Raw genomic sequence first — 25516 nt, 5'->3', positions numbered from 1 at the left:
CTCATCTCAGCACTTGCAGCTCAGCCCAAGCCTTTGGAGATGCAGAAAGAAGTCACCCCGGGGAAAGTTGTTGGAACCCAGGGGCCTGGAGAGAAGACCAGCAGAGACCATCTTGTGCCTTCCACGTAAGAAAGAACCTCAGTGGAAAGTTAGCTGCCTTTCCTCTGAAGAACCAACAAAATAAATCCCCTTTTATTAAAAGCCAATCCATCTCTGGTGTGTTGCATTCCGGCAGCTAGCAAACTAGAACATATACTCTGGGATGTATCCAGACATTACATTAAGCTATAAGGATTAAAGTCTCTCATTCTTATTCTGGGCTCACTGTGTTTGGATTGTTTAAATGATATATCCATATAGTTTGAGGTAGATTATGTGCCATAGAAAATTTAGGTTCTGGACAAAATAAACCTTTATTCCATCGGTCTCATAGAGTAGATGAGGTTCTAAAATATAGGCAATGTATTCCTTACACCTGTATTCTGAGTTGTCTTAATCCCGAACTGATCGGCTTTCTTCTTATCTCTAAATACGAGGTTATACATATATAAAACAGCGTCTCAAAACTCAGAAATAAGAATTACCACTCCAGACTAAATGTGACCGCTATAAGAGCCTACAATCAAGGTCCCCGTTTTCTTATAAGTATTTTCTAAATGAGAGCATACAATGTTTGCTCTTTTACTTCTGGCTTATTTTGACTCGACAAATCTCCCACAGGTTCATTCACATGTGAGTTGCATGCCTCGCAACTTCGTTTCTCTTTCTAGCAGCACAGTGTTCAATAATATGTTTACACCATCATCCACCAATCTACTTCTCAGTCAATGGATATTTCAGCCACCTCCATCTACTGGGCTTCATGTATAATGTCCAAAGTCAGCAGTCCATCAGTACTCTCCATTTTAGATAATTTCATTGCTCCCAAGAGAAAGGTAGCCAATAAACACCCTCACCAAACAGAAAATCCAAAACTCCTCTAACTCTTGTCCCCACCCCCCACATTGTGTACGCCTGGTCATGCTGCAGTATTCTTTGTGTTTTCCTATTAAATATAGCCCATAGCATGCAATAGCATTTTTCCCTCTATATCCCGAAATTATACTCTTTGAAAGATTCATACCTTTGCAGTAGTTCATGCAAGAACTTGTTTATATTTGTAGTGTTAATCAGTGGGACACATAGGTCTATACAACCCCTTTCAATCATGTTCACCTTCAATTTAGCAATATTACTTACAGACCCACTAGTGAACCGCCTTCACTTTTATCTATTCCCTTACAGTTAGTTCAACTTCATTAGCTAACTGTTCACCCATCTCAAGCTTCTATGTATCTCTAGGTCCCCCATATTCTGTATTAAAAGCCTCTGATTTTACCTTTACCATGGTCATAAAACTGGAATCATACAGTAGCTATCCTTTTATGTCAGACATATTTCACTCAGCATTATGTCCTCAAGGCTCATCCATTTGTCATGTGCTTCAAGATGTCATTTCATCTTACTGCTGCATAATATTCCATCATATGTATATATTACATTTTGTTAACCCACTAGTCTGTTGATGGGCACTTGGATTGTTTCCACCTTTTGGCAATTGTGAATAGTGCTGCTATAAACATCAGTGTGCAAATCTCTGTTTGTGTCATGGCTTTCAACTCTTCTGCTTATATACTGAGTAGTTGTATTACCGGGTCATAGGACAACTCAATATTCAGTTTTCTGAGGAACCGCCAGACTGTCTTCCATAGCAGCTGTACCATTAAACCTTCCCATCAGCAGTGAAAAAAAGTCCCAATTTCTCCACATCCACTTCCTCTCCAACACTTGTAATTACCTGTTTGTTTAATAGCAGCCATTCTTTTAGGTGTGAGGTGGTATCTCACTGTAGTCTTGTTCTGGTTTGCTAGCTGCCGGAATGCAACACACCAGAGATGGATTGGCTTTTAATAAAAGGGAATTTATTTTGTTAATTCTTCAGAGGAAAGGCAGCTAACTTTAAACTGAGGTTCTTTCTTATGTGGGAAGGCACAGGGTGATCTCTGCTGGCCTCTCCAGGCCTCTGGGTTCCAATAACTTTCCCCGGGGTGATTTCTTTCTGCATCTCCAAAGGCCTAAGCTGAGCTGTGAGTGCTAAGATGAGGTAAACTGAGCTGCTTAGGCTGTGCTATGTTGTGCGCTCTCATTTAAGCACCAGCCAATTAAGTCAAACATCATTCATCGCAGCAGGCACGCCTCCTAGCTGACTGCAGATGTAATCAGCAACAGATGAGGTTCATGTACCATTGGCTCGTGTCCACAGCAGCTAAACTAGCTGCCTTCACCTGGCCAAGTTGACAACTGAATCTAACTACTACAAGTCTTGATTTGCATTTCTTTAATTGCTAATGAGAATGAGCATCTCTTTATGTGCTTTTTAGCTATCTGTATTTGCTCTTCAGAAAAATGTCTGTTCATGTGTTTAGCCTATTTTTTAATTGGATTGCTTGTTCTTTGATTATTGAGTTGTATGATTTCTTTATGTATTCAGGATATCAAAACTTTATCCGATGTGTGATTTCCAAATATTTTCTCCCATTGAATTGGCTGCCTCTTCACTTTTTTGACAAAATCTTTTGAGGCACAAAAGCATTTGATTTTGAGGAGTTCCTGTTTCTCTATTTTTTCTTTTGTTGCTTGTGCTTTGAGTTTAAAGTTTAGGAAGCTATCTCCTATTACTAAGTCTTGAAAATGTTTCCCTACATTTTCTTCAAGGAGCTTTATGGTACTGGTTCTTATATTTAGATATTTGAGCCACTTTGAGTTAATTTTTGTAAAGGGTGTAAAGGTAGGGGTCCTCTTTCATTCTTCTGGCTATCTATATCCAGTTCTCCCATGGCCATTTATTAAAGAGACTATTTTGTCACAGTTCAGTGGATTTGGGGGCCTTCTTGAAGATCAGCTTACCATAGATTTGGTGGCCTATTTCAGCACTCTCGATTTTATTCCATTGGTCAATACTTCTGTCTTTGTGCCAGTACCATGCTGTTTTGACCACTGTGGCTTAAAATAAGTTTTTAAAGTCAGAAAGTATTAATCCCCCACTTCATTCTTCTGTTTCAGGATGCCTTTAGTTACTCAAGGTCTCTTTCCCTTCCAGATGAATTTGGTAACTAGCTTTTCTAAGTTTTCAAAGTACATTGTTGGAATTCTGATTGGTACTATGTTGAATCTGTAGATCAATTTGGGTAGCATTGACATCTTAATTATATTTAACCTTCCCATCCATGAGCAGGGAACATCTTTCCACTTATTTAGATCTTCTTTGATTTCTTTTAGCAATGTTATGTAGTTCTCTGTGTACAAGTCCTTTTCATCCCTAGTTAAATTTATTCCTAGATACTTGATTCCTTTAGTTGCTATTTTGAATAGAATTTTTTTCCTTAATTAACTGTTTGGTTAGGTCATTGCTTATGTATAGAAACTACTGATTTTTGCACATTAATTTTATATCCTGTCACCTTGCTGAATTTGTTTACTAGCTCAAGTAACTTTGTTTTTGATTTCTCAGGACTTTCCAGATATAGTATATCATCTGCAAATAATGTAAGTTTTACTTCTTTCCTTTCCAACGTGGATGCCTTTTATTTCTTTTTCATGCCCGATTGCTCTAGCTAGAATTTCTAGTACAATGTTGAATAATAGTGGTTACAGAGGGAATCCTTGTCACGTTCCCATTCTTAGGAGGAAAGCTTTCAGCCTCTCAATATTGAATACGATACTGGCTATTGGTTTTTCATATATGCCTTTTATCATGTTGAGGTAGTTACCATTGATTCCTACCTTTTGAAGTATTTTTATCAGAAAAGGATGCTGAATTTTGTCAAATGCTTTTTCAGCATAAATCAAGATGATTATATGATTTTTTCCCTTTCAATTTGTTAATGTATTACATTAACTGATTTTCTTGTGTTGAACTATCCTTACATTGCTGGCATAAACCCCACTTAGTTGTGGTGTACATTTCTTTTAATAGGCTATGGGATTCGATTTGATAATATTTTGTGGAGAATTTTTGTATCTATGTTCATTAGGGAGATTGTTCTGTAGTTTTCCTTTTTTGTAGCATCATTATACAGTTTTGGTATTAAAATGATGTTAGTTTCGTAAAATGAATTGGGTAGTGTTACTTTTTTCTCAATTGTTTGGAAAAGTTTGAGCAGGGTTGGTATTAGTTCTTTTTTGGAATGTTTGATAAAATTGCCCTCTGAAGCTATCTGGTCCTGGGCTTTTCTTTATAGGATGATTTTTGATGACTGATTGAATCTCTCTACGTGACTGATTTGTTGAGATCTTCTATTTCTTCCTGAGTCATTGTAGCGTGTTTGTGTGTTTCCAGGAATTTGTTCATTTCATCTCAGTTGTCTAGTTTGTTGGCATATAGTTGTTCATAGTATCCTCTTATGATTTCTTTTATTTCTTCAGGGTCTATGATAATGACATCCCCTGCCCCCATTTCTGATTTTGTTTATTTGCATCCTCTCTCTTTTTTTCTTTGTCAGACTTGCTAGTGACCCATCAATTTTATTGAGTTTCTGGCATCCCATGAGTTTTGATATGTTGTGTTATCATTTTAATGTCTCATCATATTTACTGATTTCCCTTGTGATTTCTTCTTTGACTAATTCATTGAGTGTGTTATTTAACTTCCATATATTTATGAATTTTCCACTTCTTTGCCTGTTAGTGATTTCTAGTTTCATTCCATTATCGTCAGAGAAGATACTTTGTATAATTGTAATCTTTTAAAATTTCTTGAGATGTGTTTTGTGACCCAACTTTAGTCTATCCTAGAGGATGATACATGGGCACTTGAGAAGAATGTATATCCTGTTGTTTTGGAGTGCAGTGTTCTGTATGTCTGTTGGGTTTGATGTTTGGTCCAAATTATTCTGGCCCTTTAGAGTAGCCTGTGTTCAATTGTTCAAATTTTTTCCGCTCTTCATCTGTTTCGTGCCCTGGATATGCATTAATATTTCTAATATTGTGCTTTTTATGCAATTGTTTCACTTCTTGGAAAAAGCGTCCTTTCCTCTGTTCCTTCTCTGACAGTTTTGATCTGTTCTGCTCATTTTCTTGCAGTATCTTCTCCCCAGCTCCTAAAATTTCTTTAAATTCTCTCTCTCACTCAGTGCCCCTGCTTTTTAACATTTTATTTAATTGTGAAAAATACCATATATACAAAAAAGCAGTAAATTTCCTAGTATGTTTTAATAAGTAGTTATGCAACAGATTTTAAAGTTTGGTATGGGTTACAGTTCTGCAATTTTTCACTTTTTCTTCTAGCTGCTCCAAGACACTGGAGACCAAAAGAAATAGCAATATAATGATTCAGCAGTCATACTCATTTTTAAAATCCAATCTTTTTTCTTATATTCCTCCTCTATTTTTTCTTTTTTGTGAAAAATAACATATATACAAAAAAGCAATAAATTTCAAAGTACATTTCAACAATTTGTTGTAGCACATATTTCACAGTTTGATATGAGTTACAATTCCACAATTTTAGGTTTTTATTTCTAGCTGCTCTAAGGTACTGGATACTAAATATATATATATACTGATTCAGCACTCATATTCATTTGTTAAACCCAGCCTTCTCTTTTGATCTTTCTCTCACTCTTTAGGGGTATTTGGGCTATGGCCATTCTTCAGTGCCCCCTTTCTGTTACACTTTACAATTCTGCAACCAGTCCTGTCTTACAGCAGCTCAGTCCAACCCCTCTTTCTTTCTGGGAGACTTTGCTGCCTCTGGTTTCTTCCCTGTTACGATATCCCGCCCCAGGGACCCATGTGAGATAAATCCAGAAAAGCGTTAATCCAGGAAGGCCCATTTTGTGTTTAGGTGGTCCAGCAAACAGAGACTGAATTGAATGAATGCACCTCTTTCAGACAGTTCTGCTGTGGTCTCTCTTTTTTTCCCTGGGGCCGTTTTGTATGTGTCACTCCTCAGTGGCTTGTGTTCCACCCTGGGTGTCTGTGGACTTGTATCCCTGGATACGCTTGGGGTTCTAACTTACTGCTGTGATCAGGCTCTGTGGTCTGCATCTGTGGCAGGAGAGACCCAAGCTAGGCTGCCTCTATGTGACTCTCAAGCTGCATGGGACCCAGTGTGGAGAAGTGTTCCAGATTGGCAGGACTGGGAAGAAAATCTCCTACTTATTATTTTTCTTTTTCTTCTTGTCTTTATCTCCATTAGATCCGTTAATCTCCTCCCAATTTCTTTCACCACAACTTCCACAGTTTTTGAAAGCACTCTTAGGTTTAAACTTCTCCATGCTTTGTTGCAAATGAAGTCAATTCCCTCAGGAAAAGATTCGGAGTTATCTGTTCTATGGCCTGCTGCTCTGCCCTGGCAAATTCTCTGAACCAGGGCTTTGGAGCTGGAGGTGGGTACAATAGCAATCTTCTCTCTGAGTGGCATCTCACTCTAGTTGCTAAATGCTCAGTGGAGGGGAATACAATAATCTGAGTTCCTCTCCCCTTGCCTCTCCTTGTGTGGAACCACCATCTCATGAACCAGGGAAAGGGCTATCAGAATCCTATTATTCTCAGTATGCTGCACCCAAAGTAAAAGCTCTCCTCCACATTTGGGGGGTTGGCAGAAGAAGGGAGCCCTCAACTTCACTTGCCCAGGATTTAGCCTCAGCAACAAGCAGTGGGGAGTAGATTGAGAAATGCTAAAATCTTGCTTTTCCTGGGAAGAAGCGCTCTGGCTGGGAACTAAGCTAAGAGGGAACACTATGTTTTTGGCTTCCCAAAGTGGGAGGGAAGAAGCAGTCTTCTGCTTCAAATACCATAGACTCTTGCATTTCTTACAAAATTATCATAGATTTTCTTGAATAGATGTTCCTTTACTTTCTGTTTGCCCTTAGGACCATTTCCAGAGGCTTTAAATCATTGTCCTTTATTTTGTATTTTTCACCAGTTTTACTGGGAGCAGGTCAGTGCAGCACCTTGAACTGTCATGCTAGAAGTCAGTGTCTCATGACTTGGTACATGTGATACAAGGGAAAGTTGGAGACCTAAAAAAAAAGGAACCGTTCTTGGTATTGTAAAGCACATTCTCAAATTGAATTTATTTATAATAGGCAAGGAATCATTGAAGAGAGTAGTTGTCAAAAATATGAAAACAATTAGCCAGCCAGTGTATTATAATTTAATTCAGACATAATTCAAAGATGTTTACGTTAGTATTTTCTGAAGAATTTTAATATAAGGATTGCTAATAAAGCATTATATTAATAAAGCTGAAGGAAAATGCCATAATTATTTAAGAAAAAATGGATATCGAATAGTTTGAAATCATTACCTATAAACAGACGTATTTTATATAGGAATATGTTTTTACCTGTTAACTGAAACAAGTTCCAAAAGGATACTACTTGGTGGCTATTTATTTACTACATATACTTGAATTAATAATAATTTCTTTTAAAATAGTTTACAATTCAGAGTTTTCACTAATTTAAACTAGACTTCCCCCCAATTAGTTAAAATCAAATAGCCATTATTATTGACACCGTGAATGGAAGCAGGTAAAATAGAAAACATGATCCCAGCTTCACAATCAGAGTCTGGCTTGATTCTGATTTTACTGGTATTGCTGGAGCCATCCTGGTTGAAATTGTTTGGTCCCCATCTGGCTCAAATATTCTTGCAATGAGCCGGTTCTGGGGTGTCTGTCTCTTTAGCTCCTTTTAGCTACTACTGAAATTGATCCCCCAAGCGCACCTCTATCTTTCAGGGCTCCAAGAACTGGGGTTGATGTGGGAAAATCAAAGGCTCTGTCTGGAAAATGCTGCCACTGCCATTGGCCTAGCAAAAAAGGTAGTGAGAGGAGCTAAAAAAAGAGGCCTAGAAAATATATTTTCTAAATAACCAAATCTTGAATAAAATAGTTAAGTATTTTATTTTTGGTGAAATGCTTACTTAAATTTTCTTTAGTTTAAATTTATTCTTAGTCTATTTAAGTGGCTGCACCAGATTCAATCCTAGACTGTGTGGCTTGAGAATCTTTTTTTTAATCACTATACCACACTATCTGAGTATACTACATTTCACGGTACAAAGGTAGGAAAGTTTGGGTTCTGTTTATGGAGTAGTTCAGTTTTGAACAGAATGAAAGAGTACATGTAGGAGAATAGGAGGGCAGGAAAGAAAATTAAGATGGGGCTTTATCTAGAAGGCCCTTGGTTGCCAGATTCAATAGGTATTTAATATTTATCAAATTTACAAATAAAGGATTGCCCTACAAACACCTTATAGTCATAAAAAGTTATTTTGCTTTACATGATTTTTCAAATATCTGTGAAATGAACTTTAAAAAATGTTTTCATAAAATTTAATAAATCATTCTTAATTTATTACATGCCTAAAAGTGCTAGTAGAATCTTCAGTTTCATTCAATTTAGAATAACTTTCTTCCAAAATTCATATGTTTTTCTCTTTTGATACTATGAATTATTTAATTATTCACAAATGTATGATACTTTTATTTTTCAGAATTCAATATCAATATACTTGTCATAATTTATTCTTTTGTGTTTAAAGATTATTACATTTAATAAGGTAAAAATTGTTTTTACTAAATATACTTATTTTATTATTTCAAATTTCTACTCAAATTTAGCTCTAGTATGAATCTATGCCACTTTATGCCAACATAATTTGAAATTTGAAAGGTCAAATTACTAATATGATTCATATACATAAAGTGTTACTATAAATTATTGTGAATAATTTGTATAACAAACATATTCAAACATATACATTCCAAGGAATGGCATCTCCTTCAAAGTAGTGACTTTGGGAGGCTATCTGCTTATTCTAATGATATTGCTATCGCTCAAATTACTTTTTTCTTTTTAATTTTCTTTTATTTTTTGTTATTTATTTATTTTATTTTTTTGCATGGGCAGGCAGCGGAAATCGAACCCAGGTCTCCAGCATGGCCAGCCGAGAATGCTGCCACCGAGCCACCATGGCCCACCCTCAAATTACTTTTGAAACTACTCTTTTAGAATTTCTTGAGGCCTGTTATACATTCTTCATATTTTGAAAGTAGATGTGATCTCTAGATATATTTAGAAATCATTTGGAGATGATTCTGATGTGTAATCAAACTGAGTGATATCATAATGATACTGAATTTTTTGGTGATACATATGAAGGCAAATCCAAAAGAAAAATTCTAAAATATTTTTAGCAATAATAGCATAATTTAAATCAGTATATAACCCTCCAAGGTGACTACCTTGAAATCAAACATTCATATCAATGTAATTTAATCATGCTTCATTCAGTATTTATCAACTGCTATGTGCCAGTTCCAGTTTTGAAGGCATAGAGCCTCCAGGTATGGCTTCCAACTGCCCACACAGCTCTGCCTCTCACCTAATGAGAACCAGGCCAGAATTTCTTCCAGCTGGTAGGGATTTAAAATTAATCTGCTTTCCTTAAATCCAATACCCAATGTACCCACTGAAACATAAACTTTCTTTATAACCTCCACTGTGGATGCCAAGGTGACATAAGTAAGCTTCTGATGCATGCCTGGTTTGTTTTCTTTTATAGCTGAAACTTTGAGCCATACCCTATTCTGAACCTTCATCTATCTGCCAACTCCCTTACAATCCCCAAGAACTGGACCCAACTTTCTGTACCCCTAACTATAGGCCAGAGTCCAAGTTCACCCGAAGTAGACTTCCTTATAATCATGACTGTTAAAGCTTTTTTCCCTTAAACACTGTTCACGTCCAGAAATGCCTGCTGCATGTACCTGCCAAGCAGCTGAGACCCCATGAATATCAATTCTGATTGCTACCTCAGATACTATATATGGGATTTCTAAACACACTTATGGGTTAGCTTTTCTGGTTAGAATTTATTCCCCCCTCACCAGCCCCCCATTGAGCTCTCACAAGCCTCATGATCCAGTATCTGTGGGTGCTGGCAGTACGTGCCATATAATAATGATGTTTGATACAGATTTTCATCTTTTAGCAAATTGTTTCACCTGTGATGCATACCATCACAACAATTTTGTAAAATAGGTAGTATTGGCATAATGAAGGTTTCTGCTATACTTTTTTGAAAATCTCATTGTTTTTATAATTTCAACTTGAAATACTAATTATGTCACTTCATCTGATATATGAATGCATTTTTCTTTTCACTGGTAAAGATAGAAAATGCTTCAATAAACTTTTTGCTTTTAGTGATAAGTAAATATTTAATGAACACACAATCAACGAGGAACTTAAAAATGTAAACAGGATCCTCTTTCTTTAGTTTAATACATATCAATTATTCATTTCCATAGCAGGCTACGAGACCATACTGTGAGAAGATTGTTTTATCACCTTTTTATCACCGTTTCCAATGTAATGAGTTTTAACATAAACTTATTAAACATCATTATTAGAAGTGATGTTCATGACTAGGGAAATCAAACTTTTAAAAGAATAAGAATAGATAACATATGTAACATATATGCCTTACTATGTCGCAGGCACTGTTCCAAGCTCTTTTACATTTACTGATCTGCTTAATCTTTCTAACAACCTTATGAAATAGGCACTATTACTATCCCTTCTTTACAGATAAGGAAAATGAGGTCTAGAGATTTTAAGTAATGTGCCCAAAGTCAAAGAGCTAGCAAGTAAATGATGGATACAAATCCAGGCAGTGTGACTCCACAGCCCTTACTATGATACCACAGTAATACATTGACTCTAGGCTAGATGTACAGGGCAATTTAACATTTGTGTAGCACCTTCAGCATCTCCAATAAACATTAAGATCAGTTTTTTATTTCAAGATGAAAGTCAAAATTATAGTAAAACATAATAATAAAACAGAAGATTTATAAAATACCATCTGCATACAAATTGATTTTGACCAGTGACTACCAGCACAAATTTGAGAATGCCTTGTTCTAAGCACAATGCAAAAATGTTAGTGGATGATTTAATAAAACAACTAAAGAAATGTTTCCAGTGGGGCTGTGAGGGTAGTTCCGTGGTAGAATTCTTGCCTGTCATGCAGGCGGGTTTGATTCCTGGTCCATGCACTTCCCAAACAAACAAACAAAGAAACCAACAAAAAATTCAACAAATGGTGCTGCAATAACGGGATACTCACATGGAAAAAGAATGAAATGTGACCCCGCTATATGGAATACAAACAAAAAGAAAAAAGAAATGTTTCCAGTCAGTGAGTTAATTTTATAACATAATGTTTAATAAATTTCAACAGAAGGATTGCAAAGATCACTATTATATTTATGCCCATACCACTAACAATAGGCATAATCCTACAGTCTTTATTCAAGTTATTCAGTAAAATTTGACACCTACAAGATTTTAGAGATCCTGAATTTCTATTCCAAATATAGCTATAAAAGACTGTTATCAAGATCGTAAGATTATAGGTAGTTGTGATTTTCTTATTTATACCTTTCATATATTATTTCCCAAAATTTCCACAAAAGACATATTTAGTATTATTGTTATAATCATAAAAACATTCATTTTATTTTGTATGATGGACTTTCACTAAAGCCAGTGAACTAGCCTTTTTGAGTTTTCAAATGCATATATAATGCTAGGTGTGATTAGAGGTTAATTAAGTATTGAAAGTATATTGCTAGGTGTGATTAGGGGTTAATTGAGTATTGAAATGAAGCAGAAAATACAGGCCTGCTTAAGGAAAAATTGTCAAATTAATAAAGTTCATTTGGGGATAGCCCCCCAAAAAACAGACTTTTCAGTTCGTTAACGGAATATACAGCCTAGACAGCACATGTGAAACAGGACGGTAATCTAAAAAGTAGGTACTCAAGTAATGATGTACAATCTATTTGCCACTGACGTTACACTTTCTTAAAGAGATAGGGCTCTTGAATCTGCATTTCTAACTAACTTCCCAATGACTCTTAAGCACACTAAAACCTGAGAACCACTATTGTAGATGTTCAATAAATGGTTGATAGATTGAGTATGAAATTTAGGAAAGCAGGATGAATGTTTGACTTTACTTGCTGCTCCAGGTCTGTGAAACAGCAAAATACATATTCTGTAAGGATTTTCAAAGAAGAATAAGAGACAAGGAAGTGACCCAGGGAAATAAGGGAGATATGACAATTTTAAAAACATGTCTTATGAGAGGGGGAAAATTCAACTTCCCCATTTGGAGAATTCCTGATATTCTCATAAGCAGTGGGGACAACCAAAGCAACAGGCCAAGACCTCAATCTTGGGGGTTGTTCATATGAAACTTATCCCCGCAAAGGATAGGCTAAGCCTACTTAAAATTAGGCCTAAGAGTCACCCCCAGAGAACCTCTTTTGTTGCTCAGAGGTGGCATCTCTCCCTCAGCCAATATGACAAGCAAACTCACTGCCCTCCCCATATCTATGTGGGACATGACTCCCAGGGGCGTAAACCTTCCTGGCAACATGGGACAGAAATCCTAGAATGAGCTCAGACTCAGCCTCAAGGGATTGAGAAAATGAACAAAAGGGGGAAGAGAGAAATGAGACAAAATAAACTGTCAATGACTGAGAGATTTCAAACAGAGTCAAGAGGTTATCCTGGAGGTTATTCTTATGCATTATATAGATATCACCTTTTTAGTTAAGGTATATTGGAGAGGCTGGAGAGAAGTGCCTGAAAATGTAGAGCTGTGTTCCAATAGCCATGTTTCTTGAAGATGAGTGTATAATGATATAGCTTTCATCATGTGACTGTGTGATTGTGAAAACTTTGTGTCTGATGCTCCTTTTATCTATGGTATGGACAGATGAATAAAACATATGGATTAAAAATAAGTAAATAATAGAGAGAACAAACGTTGAAATAAAAAAAAGCATGTCTTAAATAAAACAGAAAAGTAAAATGCGTCATTCTGATTATCTTCTTCCTCAGAATATGGAATCTGAAAATATAGAATCAGAAAATATGGAAAATGAAACCCTGGAAACTAGAAATATGGCATCTGAAAACACGGAAGTTGAGACTGTTTCTTCAGTTTCTGCTCTTCAAGCCCTCTCTAAGCTACTTTATCCTGAAGAAGAGGATGATTTTAACTCTGGACAGGTGGTCATATATTTAAAGATCAATTAGTTCTGTTTACACAGAGTCGTGAAATTGTATTTGAACAACTTGTTCCAGCCTTGCTGTGGGAGCAGAACTATGTCATTTGATACTGACACAGGAGGTTGCATGGCTGATTATGCATGAGATTATAACCTCTAGTACATTTCCAGCAAACATAATTACATTTTTTTCTAAACCACCTGAACACTGAATAGGAAAATATTTCTGTTACTATGGTAGCAATAGCCACAATTCAAAATGTTTGTCATTTATATTTATGGCTAAAGCAGGCTTGACAACCATTGCAAAACATTGTAGTTAGGACTTTTAAAGCCTAGGCACTTTTTCTATAAAATGAATATTTTTAATGATGCAGTATTAATTGGGCCCCAAATTCCAATCCCCTGATTTTTTTTGTTTGTTTACAGAAAATATTTTGAGCCAAATAATGGCACAAACTAGCAATAGCCTACTGAAATAGGCTTCCAGGTACATGCTCAGATAGAACCATGGAGTCGAACTAGTTAAGAAGCATTTGGGGTCAGGACAGGTTACTCCAGAGGAGCTTGCAGCAGCAAGATAAGTTTCACTTTGGCTAGGAGAGTTCCTAGAACTGACCCTTGGCCACTCCAGGGTTACCGCCAATATCCCAGAATGACCAAAACAATTTCAAGTAACCCTCTGCTGTCTATACTCCTACTCCCACTTCCTTAGCTATCAGGCTTCCTATGTAAAAAGCAAACAAAATTGGGTGCAGAAATCTCATTGTTACAGCATAATATATTGATTTTGTAAAATTATTTTAATGAAACTTTTCATTATTATAGTCAGTTTCCCCTGAATAAACCATCTCTTATGAATATACAGATCAATCTACTCCTCAAAAAAATTTTTTTTGCCTTAGGGTAGAAAAACAAACATAATCTGAATAGGCAGCAAATTCAGTGGCTCAGGTGGACACTGGATTAGGCTTCCACTCGCCAGGAAGAGCTTTGGAAAATCAGGGCAGAATCAAATAAGTCATGTGCCTTAGTTTGCCAGAGCTGCAAAATAGGTCTGCTTAAACAATAAGCATTTATTACCCCACAGTTTCAAAGGCTAGAGGTCCAAAATCAGGATGTCAGGCATGCCCATTTTTTCTGCCAGGGTCATTAGCATTCTGGTGATGGCAGTCCTCTGTCATATGGCAATCTCTCCCTGTTTGTGTCTGCTCTTCTTGCTTCTGTTGACTTCTGGCTTCTGACCTCTTCTTACTGACTGTTTCTGAATTTTTTCTCTGTTTACCCTATTTACAATTGGGTTCACATCCACAAGAACATAGATTAAGATTTGAACATGTCTTTTGTGGGGAACATGATTCAATCCCCAACAATATGAAATGGAAATTAAAATTGTAGGAGAGGGGAAATGAGTCAGCTTGGAGCCATGATCAGTAACCAAGAAGTTTCAGTCAGGGAAAAGTCTTTGGAGAGGCTGAACAAATAAAGAAAATCAGGAGATTATTAACAGCACTGAATATATACAACAAATAGGGCACAGAATAACAACCTTAGCTGAAATAGCAAAATGATCATTTTCTGGTGGCTACATCCTGGGAAAGGTAGGGTTATGCCATATAGAAAAAGTATATTAAATTCACTATTTGAGAAACAGTGGTCTTCAACAAAGGGAAGTGGCAACTTGTAAATGGAACAGATTCAGAGATAAGGATATACCCTGATACAAAACCTGTTCCCTTTGGACTATTATGTAGGAAGACATTTATTTGCATCTAGAGGTGTCTGTAGAGGGAAGGACAAGTGCTTTTGAGAACAGAGAGACTAAGATCATTTTACTGAATTACACAGCATATAAAGGAAAATTACTATAATAACATATGATTCTGTATATCTCAGTTATAAGCGATTTTGATATAATTGGTCATTCAGATACCACAGTACAGATATCATTAGAGGGCACAGAATTAGAGTATCAGAACTGTGGGAGAATAATAAATGTTTCTAATGAACTATTAAATTTTCCAGGAGAGAAACTGCTTTTCATTTTTTAACATGTATTAGAGTGATGTGTTTTTTAAAATGCACTGTCTGAAAACAGCAGGAGAACTATTGCATACACATTGGTTCATTTACACTATCCCCTCACCATCTCCCCCACGAATTGTTAAGAATCCGGGAGAACAGGGAAAGAGTACAATTGCTGCCCTTTAAACCTCTGAGAGGATCTTTAGGCCTGTGAGAAATAAGGTTCACCCCTCTTCATACACATTGTAATGAGGATGTTCTAATTCTTCCATTTTGCAAAGTGGCATGAATTGCAATGATAAATTGCTCAGATAAATGGATGTGGATTCATAGCAAAGACTCAAATGATATTCTTAAAGAAAATAATTTCCAGGTAGCTTTTAATGTTCTCATTATCCCGGTCCATCTTTTCACTTATTTTTAATCATTTTGTTTCATTAAGTTAGTAAATTGAAATTCCTGTCTGTTCTGATATACTGATATATGGAGAGCATAGCACTTTTTTCAGGAATGTTCAAGGTTTTATTTCTACTGATTTAAATTTTCTGTGGAAGAAGGCACTTGACAAAACAAGAGGTCCTCATGTTCTCAAAAATTCTTTGCCCTGATTGACTATTAGTATTCTGGTGATTAATAATTTAAGAAAAGTACTACATGTTTGTATGACCTTAGTCATTAAAAAGAAAAAATTTTCCAGAATACTGTCTTGGGATTTTCACATAAAAATGTCTGTAACACCTTAACTGCAGACATAGCACTTTTAAAGTACCTTTTTGGAAAAGAATAGTTATTGTCTCAGACACTGTTGAAATGTTACAGACTAATTTCTGATTTATAGTTTTTGGAACAGTTTAGCATAATAAAGACCAGGTGAGTTTTCAACCAGCTTTCAAGGACAGACACTACTCCCCTTGCTGAAGTAGTACATTATAAATTTTGTACATGTCTGAAGCCTTGGGTCATAAGAGCAGGGGCCTGAGAAAGGGAGAGTACAGGGAGCTAGTATGCCAGAATCCAGAAAGATAAAAAAAATGGACTGCCAGAAATGGAGTGAATTGTACCTGCAGAGTCTGGCATCAGCAAGATAGATTACTAAGAAACTGGGATTTTCAAAACAACGAAGAACCCCTGAGAGAGATCAATGAGGTGGTTGCCACTACATTCATGGTGTAATATGTGTTGGACTTAGGTGAAAGTCAGGAGATGACAAAATAAATATATACTTGCATGAAGACTGAAATGGTTCAGCATGTATTTGGTACTGTAAATTAGGGGATGTTGTCTACTCGTTCAGTGTCATGAGGTGGTAGAACTGGGAAGTATTTCATACCCATGATGGAAATAAGCAAAAGAAGTTATTAGGACCTTTGAGTGGGTCATTTGGAGTCAAAATATTTAGACTCTAGTGGTTAGTTTTTATTTTCATAAAACTATACTTCTAGCCCCCATCTATGACCAGACACTCTTAATACCCCAATGGTATTGATGCTCTTGTACTGACACTTGCTGCTTTTAACCTTCATAAAAATAAATATGGCTCATTTCCCTGTCCCCAGAGATTCATGATTCACTAGGGTAGAATTGAGGGATCTACCCTGACCAAAGATCAAGTCTTCCTAAGGCTCTGTTAAACCAAATATTTTTTGGAAAGACAAGGGAAACGTGCAAAATAATACTTGACATCTGTCTGTCTCTCTCTTGCATAACAAAAGGCAATTAAACAGGAAAGCTCTATGAGATTTTTAGATGGAAAGCTTATCATATTTAAATTGTTACTAGTCATGGGTTATACAAATAATAATTACAAAATGTTGGACTTTTTCTCCTCCCTTAGACAAACAGTTCATCCACTGTTGGAGCCATGGGACCTGGGAATATTGGACCACCAAAAACAGAAGAGCCCAAAGGTAATGGACTTAACAAAGTAGTATAATTCAAAATAATAAAATCTTTTTATTGGTAGAAAAATTATAGGGTGTATAATAGTAATCAACAGAAGCACTTATTAAAGATGAGCTGAAATAATTGTAAGAATGATGAACAATCATTTTACATATAAAGATGCTATTTTTACCCTTCTGTTTCAGGTAAGTTGTTTATCTAGTACTGTAAATTAATTTGCCTTGAATCATCCACATTCTTTGGCATATATTCTTGAGATGGAAGACCAAGAAAGTCTTATGTGGTTAGACAATATTTTATTATTTAGGGTCTAGTTACCATGATCCTTAACTTATTCATCTTCTACCCCTCTATATTCTGGCAATTCCACACAATTCATTATTCAGTCAACAAATATTTATCATGTACAGACAGTATGATTGTCTATAAAACTATGATGGAAATCACAATAGAAGGGATCCCTGCCTTCTCAGAGTAAATATTCCTTTGGGGAAGAACACAAATAAGTATGCAATTTAATCCTACATTGAAATGTTTATAAATAAATGTTTGTGGGGTTGCATATAAATTCACAGTTCCTATAAACTAAAATAAATAAATTATTTGGGTGTCTTCCCAGCATTTTGGTCTATACATTTTCCCAGAAATGAACATTTAACACATCTTTAAAATATAAAAGGCTCTAACTCTGTTGGTCTTATCACGGTTACCAGAGGATGAGCAGGGAGAGGAAGTGAAGTTCATACATCAATGTAGCTAATTACAAAAGATTTTATCTGGCAAAATGTTTAAAATAATAATTGAAATGAGGTCTGAGGGTGGTTTTAAATTTTCATCTATTATTGCTGTATATAACCAAGAGTCTCTTTGCCTGCCCTAGAGATATTAACTCTATGGAGGACTGGTTCTAATTTGGATGAATTTCTGTGCTGCCTGTATTCCCGATACTGTGGGTCTATCAGTCTCTAAATTCTGAGTAATATGTAAAAAGTTATATATAAGTCCATGATATGTAGAAACACATCATTTCAAAAGAACTGGCAAAAATGAAAACCTGATATGGCTATCTTTCTATTGGGTACAATGAAATTATCTAAAATTGAGAGTGTTGATGGGGACTGTTGACTTGGGACATTATACATGAGGCCCAGTAGGTGGAGGTGGCTGAAAGATCCACTGACTGAGAAGAAGATTGGCTAACAATAATAATGGTGTATACAAATGATCAAACATTGTGCTGCTGCAAAAAGGAACAAAGTTGTGAAGTATGAAACGATGTGTATGGACCTGTGGGACATTTGGTGAGGCAAAATAAGCCAGAAGCAAAAGAGCAAATATTGTATGATCTCATTTAGAAAATATTTATAAGAAAACTGGGGCCTAGATTCTAAGCTCTTATAGCAATCACATTTAGTCCAGAGTGGTAATTGTTATTTCTGGACTTTGAGGTGCTGTTTTATATACGTAAATCTGGTATTTAGAGATAAGAACAAAGCCGACCAGGTCAGGATTAAGGTAATTCAGACCAGGGATAAGAAAGACATTGTCTGTATTTTAGAATTTCACCTATTCTTTGAGACCAAAGGAAGAAAGGTTTATTTTGTCTAGAACCTAAATTTTCTGTAGCACATAATCTAACTCAACCTGTCTGGATAGAGCATTTAAACAATACAAACACAGATCACCTAGAATAAGAATGAGAGACTTTAATCCTGTATAGCTTAATGTAATGCCTGGATACATCCCAGAGTATATTAAGCAGATAATCAGAAAGTATTGGCAAAGTCCCTTGAAGGATGGGAGAAAAAATATGGAGCTATTAAACTTTACCAACAGGGTTATACTGTGTCAAACATTAGGGACACCCAAATCAATAGGCTAAGCCTTCGATCTTGAGGCTTACTCTCGTGAAGCTTATGTATGTAGCAGAGAAGCTTAGCCTACCTATAGGTATGCCTAAGAGTCACCTCTAGAAGACATCTTTTGTTGCTCAGATGTGGCATCTCTCTCTCTCTCTCTCTCTCTCTCTCTCTCTCAGCCCAACTCTGCAAGTGAAACCATTGCCCTCCCCCTTATGTGGGACATGACAACTAAGGATGAAAGTATCCCTGGCAGCATGGGATATGAATCCCAGGGATGAGCTTGGCCCTGGCACCATGGGATCAACAATGCCATTCTGACAAAAAGGGGGAAAAGAAGTGTAACAAATAAGGTATCAGTGGCTGAGAGAGTTCAAATAGAGTCGAGAGTCTACTTTGGAGGTCACTCTTATGCAAGCTTCTTATTAGACATTACTACCTATCATAACTTGCCAAACCCCAACAAAACCATTCCTGCCAATCCTAAAGAATAACTAGGGCATTATATAAGATTCTACAAAGTTTCCATGCACTAGGGTAACTTTCTGGAAACCCACAACCTCCAGATGGGACCCTGGACCAGATAAGCCCTGAAATGCAGAGACCAGCCTTTCCAGAATGTCAACTAATTCCATTCCCCTATCCCATATTACTGACAGCCCCTTCTAACATCGAAAAGTTAGAATGGGCATAGATCAAATACACCTAAAGAGTGGGAGAAAGATCAAAGGTGGAGGTGGAGTTATACAGAGAAGGTAGGGTTTAACAAATGAGTATGATTGTTGAATCATTATATTGATAATTCTTTTAGTCTCCGGTACCTTAGAGCAACTAGAAGTAAAAACCTACAATTGTGGAATTGTAACCCATACCAATCTCTGAAATTTGTTCTACAATTTATTGTTGCAATGTACTTTGAAATTTGTTGCTTTTTTATATGTATGTTATTTTTCACAAAAAGGAAAAAAATCAAGAAGGAGTATAACAGAAAAGATAGGATTTTAAAAATGAGTATGACTGCTGAATCATTATATTGATATTTCTTTTGGTTTCCAGTGTCTTGGAGCAACTAGAAGAAAAAGCAAAAAATCGTGTAACTGTAACCCATACCAAACTTTAAAATCTGTTGTATAACTACTTGTTAAAATGTACTTGGAGGGTGGGCCATGGTGGCTCAGCAGGCAAAAATGCTCGCCTGCCTGGGTTCGATTCCCGATGCCTGCCCATGTAAAAAAAAAAAAAAAAAAAAAGCTCTTGGAATATTATTGCCTTTTTGTATCTATATTATATTTCACAATAAAAAAGAAGTTTAAAAAAATGAAAATGTGATAATCAGGTGCATATCTGAGGATGTTCAGAAGCAATCAAAATAATGTCCTGCATGTAATATTGGGTCTCCATTGACTACCCCAATAGTTAGAACAGATGTCAACTGGGTTTTTGCATGCCTTTTGGAACCTACTTTTTCATTTAAAAATTATGTTATTTAATAACTTGTAGGTTTGGTTTACATAAAAAACAGAAAATATAGAATACCCATATGCCTGCCCCTCCACATGCAGTTTTGCCTAATATTAACACTTTAACAGTAGTGTGTCACACTTTTGTTACAATTGATATAATAATTTTATCATAATATTAACCATAATCCAGAGATTACATTAGGATTCACTATTTGTGTTTTACAGTCCTATTGTTGTTTTTAAATATTTATTCTAGTAACAGATATACAACCTAAAATTTTCCCCTTTTAACCACATTCAAATATATAATTCTGTACTGTTAATTATATTCACAATGTTTTGCTACCATCCCCATCATCCATTACCAAAACATTTCATCACCCCAAACAGAAACTCTGTACCACTTAACATTGACTCCCCATTCCTTAATTTCCCCAGCCCCTGATAACTTACACTCTAGTTTCCGATTCTGAATTTTCTTATTCTAATTATTTCATATCACTGTGATCATACAATATTTTTTCTTTTGCGTCTGTTTTATTTCATTCAACATGATAACTTCAGGTTTCATCCATGTTGTCACATATATCAGAATTTCATTCCTTTTTATGACTGAGTAATAGTCCATTGTATGAATATACCACATTCCATTCATCCATTTATCTGATCTGTTGATGCACACTTAGGTTGCTTCATCTTTTGGCAATGGTAATTAATGCTGCTATAAACATCAGTGTGCAAATATGTGTTCAAGACCCTGCTTTGTTCTTTTGGGTACATACTTAGAAGTGGGATTTCTGCATTATATGATAATTCTGTATTTAACTTTCTAAGGAACCAACAAACTGTCTTCCACAGCCCTGCACCATTTTATTTCAACCAACAATGAATGTTTCTCCTTCACCTCCACTCCAACACTAGTTATTTTCCTTTTCATTAAAATAGTAGCCACTTTAGTGTGGTCTATTACATTGATTGATTTTCTTATATTGAACCACCCTTGCATATGTGGGATAAATCCCATTTGATCTGGTGTATCATTCTTTTAATGCTGTTGAATTTTGTTCACTCATTTTATTGAGGCTTTTTGGTTTGTCGTTTTCTTTTCTTGTATCTTTACCTGACTTTAGTATTAGGGTAATGTTGGCCTCATAGAATGAGTTAGGAAGCGTTCCATTTCTTCAATTTTGGGGAAGATTTTGAGTAGGATTAACATTATTTCTTCTTGGATTCTCTAGTAAAATTCCCCAATGAAGCCATCTGGTCACAGGTCTTCAGTGTTGGGAGTTTGTGATTACTGATTGAATCTCTTTACTTGTTATTTGTCTATTGAGAATTTCTCTTTCTTCTTGAGTCAGTGTAGGTAGTTTGTGTGTTTCTAGGAATTTGTCCATGTCATGTAGTTTATCTAATTTTTTTGATATACAGTTGTTATTTATAAATTAAATGAGTATTCTTCCAAAATTCTTCCAAAATTGGAAGAACTTCTTCCAAAATTGTGGCCAATCCTCTCAAACCCTGTTGCTGCATTATCAGCTATAAGTAGCTGGGTCCTTTGTTGTCATTTCAACAATGTTCACAGTATCTTAACCAGGCATAGATTCCATGTGAAGAAACCACTTTCTTTGCTCATCCATAAGAAGCAACTCTACATCCATTAAAGTTTTATCATGAGATTGCAGCAATTCAGTCACATCTTCAGGTTTCACTTCTAATTCTAGGTCTCTTGCTATTTCACCACTTCTGCAGCTACTTCCTGCACTCAAGTCTTAAACCCCTCAACGTCATCTATGAGGAATGGAATCAACTTCTTCCAAACTCCTCTTAATGTTGATATTTTGACCTCCTCTCATGAATCATGAATATTCTTAATGGTGTCTAGAATGGTGAGTCCTTTCCAGAAGGTTTTCAATTTACCTTCCAGATCCATCAGAGAGATCACTCTCTATGGCAACTATAGCCTTATGTCTTAAATCATAAGAATTGAAAGTTGAAATGACTCATTGATGGGCTGCAGAATGGATGCTGTATTAGCAGGCATGAAAATTTAGTTAATCTCTTTTCACATCTCCATCAGGGCTTTTGGGTGACCAGGTGCATTAATATTTTGAAATGAATCTGCATTTCCAAGCAATAGATATCTTCAGTGGGTTTCAAATATTCATAATCCATTACAAATCATGTTGTAAATAGATGTGCTGTCATCCAGGCTTTGTTTTTCTATTTATGAAAGCATAGGCAGAATAGATTTAGTGTAATTCTTAAGGGCTATAGTATTTTCAGAATGGTAAATGAGTGTTGGATTCAACTTAAAATCACCAGCTTCATTAGCCCTTAACAAGAGAATCAACCTGTCCTGTGAAGCTTTGAAACCAGACATTGATTTCTCCTCTCTAGCTAATAAAGATGTACATGGCACCTTGTAGCAGAAGGCTGTTTCTTCTACACTGAAAATCTGTGGTTTAGTGTAGCCACCTTTGTCAATTATCTTAGCTAGATCTTCTGGATAACTTACTGCAGCTTCTACATCAGCACTTGCTGCTTCACCTTGTTACTTTTATGTTGTGAAGACATTTTCTTCATAACATAACCAACCATTTCTAGCTTCAAACTTAAGTTCTGCAAGTTCCTCACTTTTCTCAGCCTTCATAGAATTAAAGAGAGTTAAGGCCTTTCTCTGGATTAGGTGTTGCTTAAGGAAATGCTGTGACTGGTTTGATCTTCTATCCAGACAAGTAAAACTTCCTCCATATCAGCAATAAGGCTGTTTCACTTCTTATCATTCATGTCTTCACTGGAGTAGCACTTTTTAATTTCCCTCAAAAACTTTTCCTTTGCACTCACAACTTGGCTAACTGGTGCAAGTGATCTAGCTTTCAGCCTATCTCTCTTTTCAATATGCCTTTCTCACTAAGCCTAATAATTTCTAGCTTTTAATTTAAAGTGAGAGACATGTGACTCTTCCTTTCACTTGAACACTTAGAGGCCATTGTAAGCTTATTAATTGGCCTAATTACAATATTGTCCTGTCTGCTCACTTTGGGTTTAGTTTGCTTTTCTTTTCTAGATCCTTCAGTTTTGAGGTTAGGGCTCTGATTTGAGATCTTTCTTCTTTTTTAATGCTGCATTTGGAGCCATAAATTTCCTTCTCAGCACTGCTTTTGCTGAATCCCATAAATCTTGGTATGTTGTGTGGTCATTTTCATTTGTCTCAAGATATTTCCTAACTTTCCTCTGTGATTTCATCTTTGATCCATTGGTTGTTGAAGAGTATGTTGTTAATTTTAATTGTTTAATTAATATTTGTGAATTTTCCAGGTTTTCTTCTCTTACTGATATGGTTTCATTATATGGTGTTCAGAGAAGCTACATTGTATGATTTAAAAAGTTTAAATGTGTGGAAATTTTTTTGTCACCTAAAATGTGGTCTATTCTGGAGAATGACCCATGTGTATTAGAGGAGAATATGTATTCTGCTGTTCTTCGGTGAAGGATTCTATGTATGTTGTTAGGTCTAGTTGGTTTATAGTTTTGTTCAAGTCTTCTACTTCCTTATTGATCTTCTGTCTAGATGTTCTATCAGTTATTGAAAGTGGTGTATTAAAGTCTCCTACTATTAATGTAGAACTGTTTATTTCTCCCTTCCAATTTGTCAATATTTGCTTCATATGTTTTGGGGCTCTGCGTTAAGTGCTTATATGTTTGTAATTGTTATGTCTTCAGGTTGGACTGAAACTTTTATTTATATATAGTGACCTTCTTTGTCCCTAGCAACAGTTTTGACTTATTACTATTATTACTATTTAAATATTTTAGTATATTAGTATAGCTATGCCTTCTCTCTTTTGCATTCTATTTACATGGAATATTTTTTCCATCCTTTCACTCTCCTACTTATGTCTTTGAATTTAAGGTGAGTCTTTTCTAAATAGCATATAGTTGAGTCATGCTTTTTTATCTGTTCTGCCAATCTCTGCATTTTGACTGGAGAGTTTAATCCACTTACATTTAAAGTAACTACTGGTAATGCAGAACTTTCTTCTAACATTTAGCTATTTAGTCTTTTTAAGTCCTATATCCTTTTTAAGTCCCTCAAGTCTTTCATTAATGACTGCTTTCATATTTATTTGATATTTTTGTATTGAACCATTTTGATTCCCTACTCATTTACTTCTGTATATATTTTCATAAATTTTCTTAGTGGTTGCCATGGGGTTTAATTTTAACACTCAAAATTTATAATAATCAAATTTCATTTGATACCAATTAATTTCAATGGTACACACAAACACTTTTCTATATCCCTCCATCTCCCCATCTTTTTGTTATGTTTGTTACAAATTATATCATTCATTTATTAGAGAAGTTGTGAATTTACAGAACAATCATGCATAAAATATAGGATTCCCATATGCCACACCTTGCATTGGCCTGGTACCTTTGTTACATTTGATGAAAGCATATCTTCATAATTGTGCTATTAACTATAGTCCATGGTTTAACTTAGGGTTCACTGTGCAGTGCAGTTCCATGGATGTTTTAAAATTTATATTCTGTTACCATATATACAACTGAAGAATTCCCCCACAACTACATTCAGCAATATATTTCAATGAACATAATGTTGATTATGTTCACAGTGTATTGCTACCATCATCCTATCATTATCAGAACATTTCTATCATTCCAAATAGGAACACTGGACATTTTAATTACCATTCTCTCTCCCCTCCCCCATCCCTGATAACTTATATTCTAGATTCTGATTCTATGAGTTTGCTTATTCTAATTATCTCATATCAGTGAGATCATACAATATTTGCCCTTTTTATTTGGATTATTTCACTCAACATGATGTTTTCACAAATTATATCTTTATACATCATATGTCCCTGTATTAATTAGGGTTCTTTAGAGAAACAGAATCAACAGAAAATATTCATAAATATAAAATTTAAAAAACTGTCTTATGTAACCATGGAACGTAGAGTCCAAAATCGGTAGGGCAGGCTGTGAAGCTGATGATCCTGATGGAGGTTCTGGATGAACTCCACAGGAAAGGCTTGCCGGCTGAAGCAGGAAAAGAGCCTGTCTCTTCTGAATCCTCCTTAAAAGGCTTCCAGTGATTA

General features: G+C 35.7%; 1 protein-coding gene across 2 annotated transcripts in view; it reads left to right on the top strand.

Annotated features, from left to right (window-relative positions):
* The window catches only part of DNAAF6 (dynein axonemal assembly factor 6), a 66225-nt gene that overhangs the window by 12419 nt on the left and 28290 nt on the right, over positions 1–25516 (top strand). For both annotated transcript variants that reach the window (XM_077145819.1, XM_077145818.1), the window contains 2 exons: positions 12969–13139; positions 16998–17070. In XM_077145819.1, the coding sequence (XP_077001934.1) occupies positions 12972–13139; positions 16998–17070 (241 nt within the window). In that variant the 5' untranslated portion in view covers positions 12969–12971. The remainder of the gene's footprint in view (positions 1–12968; positions 13140–16997; positions 17071–25516) is intronic.

Source organism: Tamandua tetradactyla, chromosome X, assembly GCF_023851605.1.
Source record: "Tamandua tetradactyla isolate mTamTet1 chromosome X, mTamTet1.pri, whole genome shotgun sequence".
NCBI lineage: Eukaryota > Metazoa > Chordata > Mammalia > Pilosa > Myrmecophagidae > Tamandua > Tamandua tetradactyla.
The sequence above is the reverse complement of the archived record's forward strand: the minus strand, read 5'-3'. Positions and strand labels throughout refer to the sequence as shown.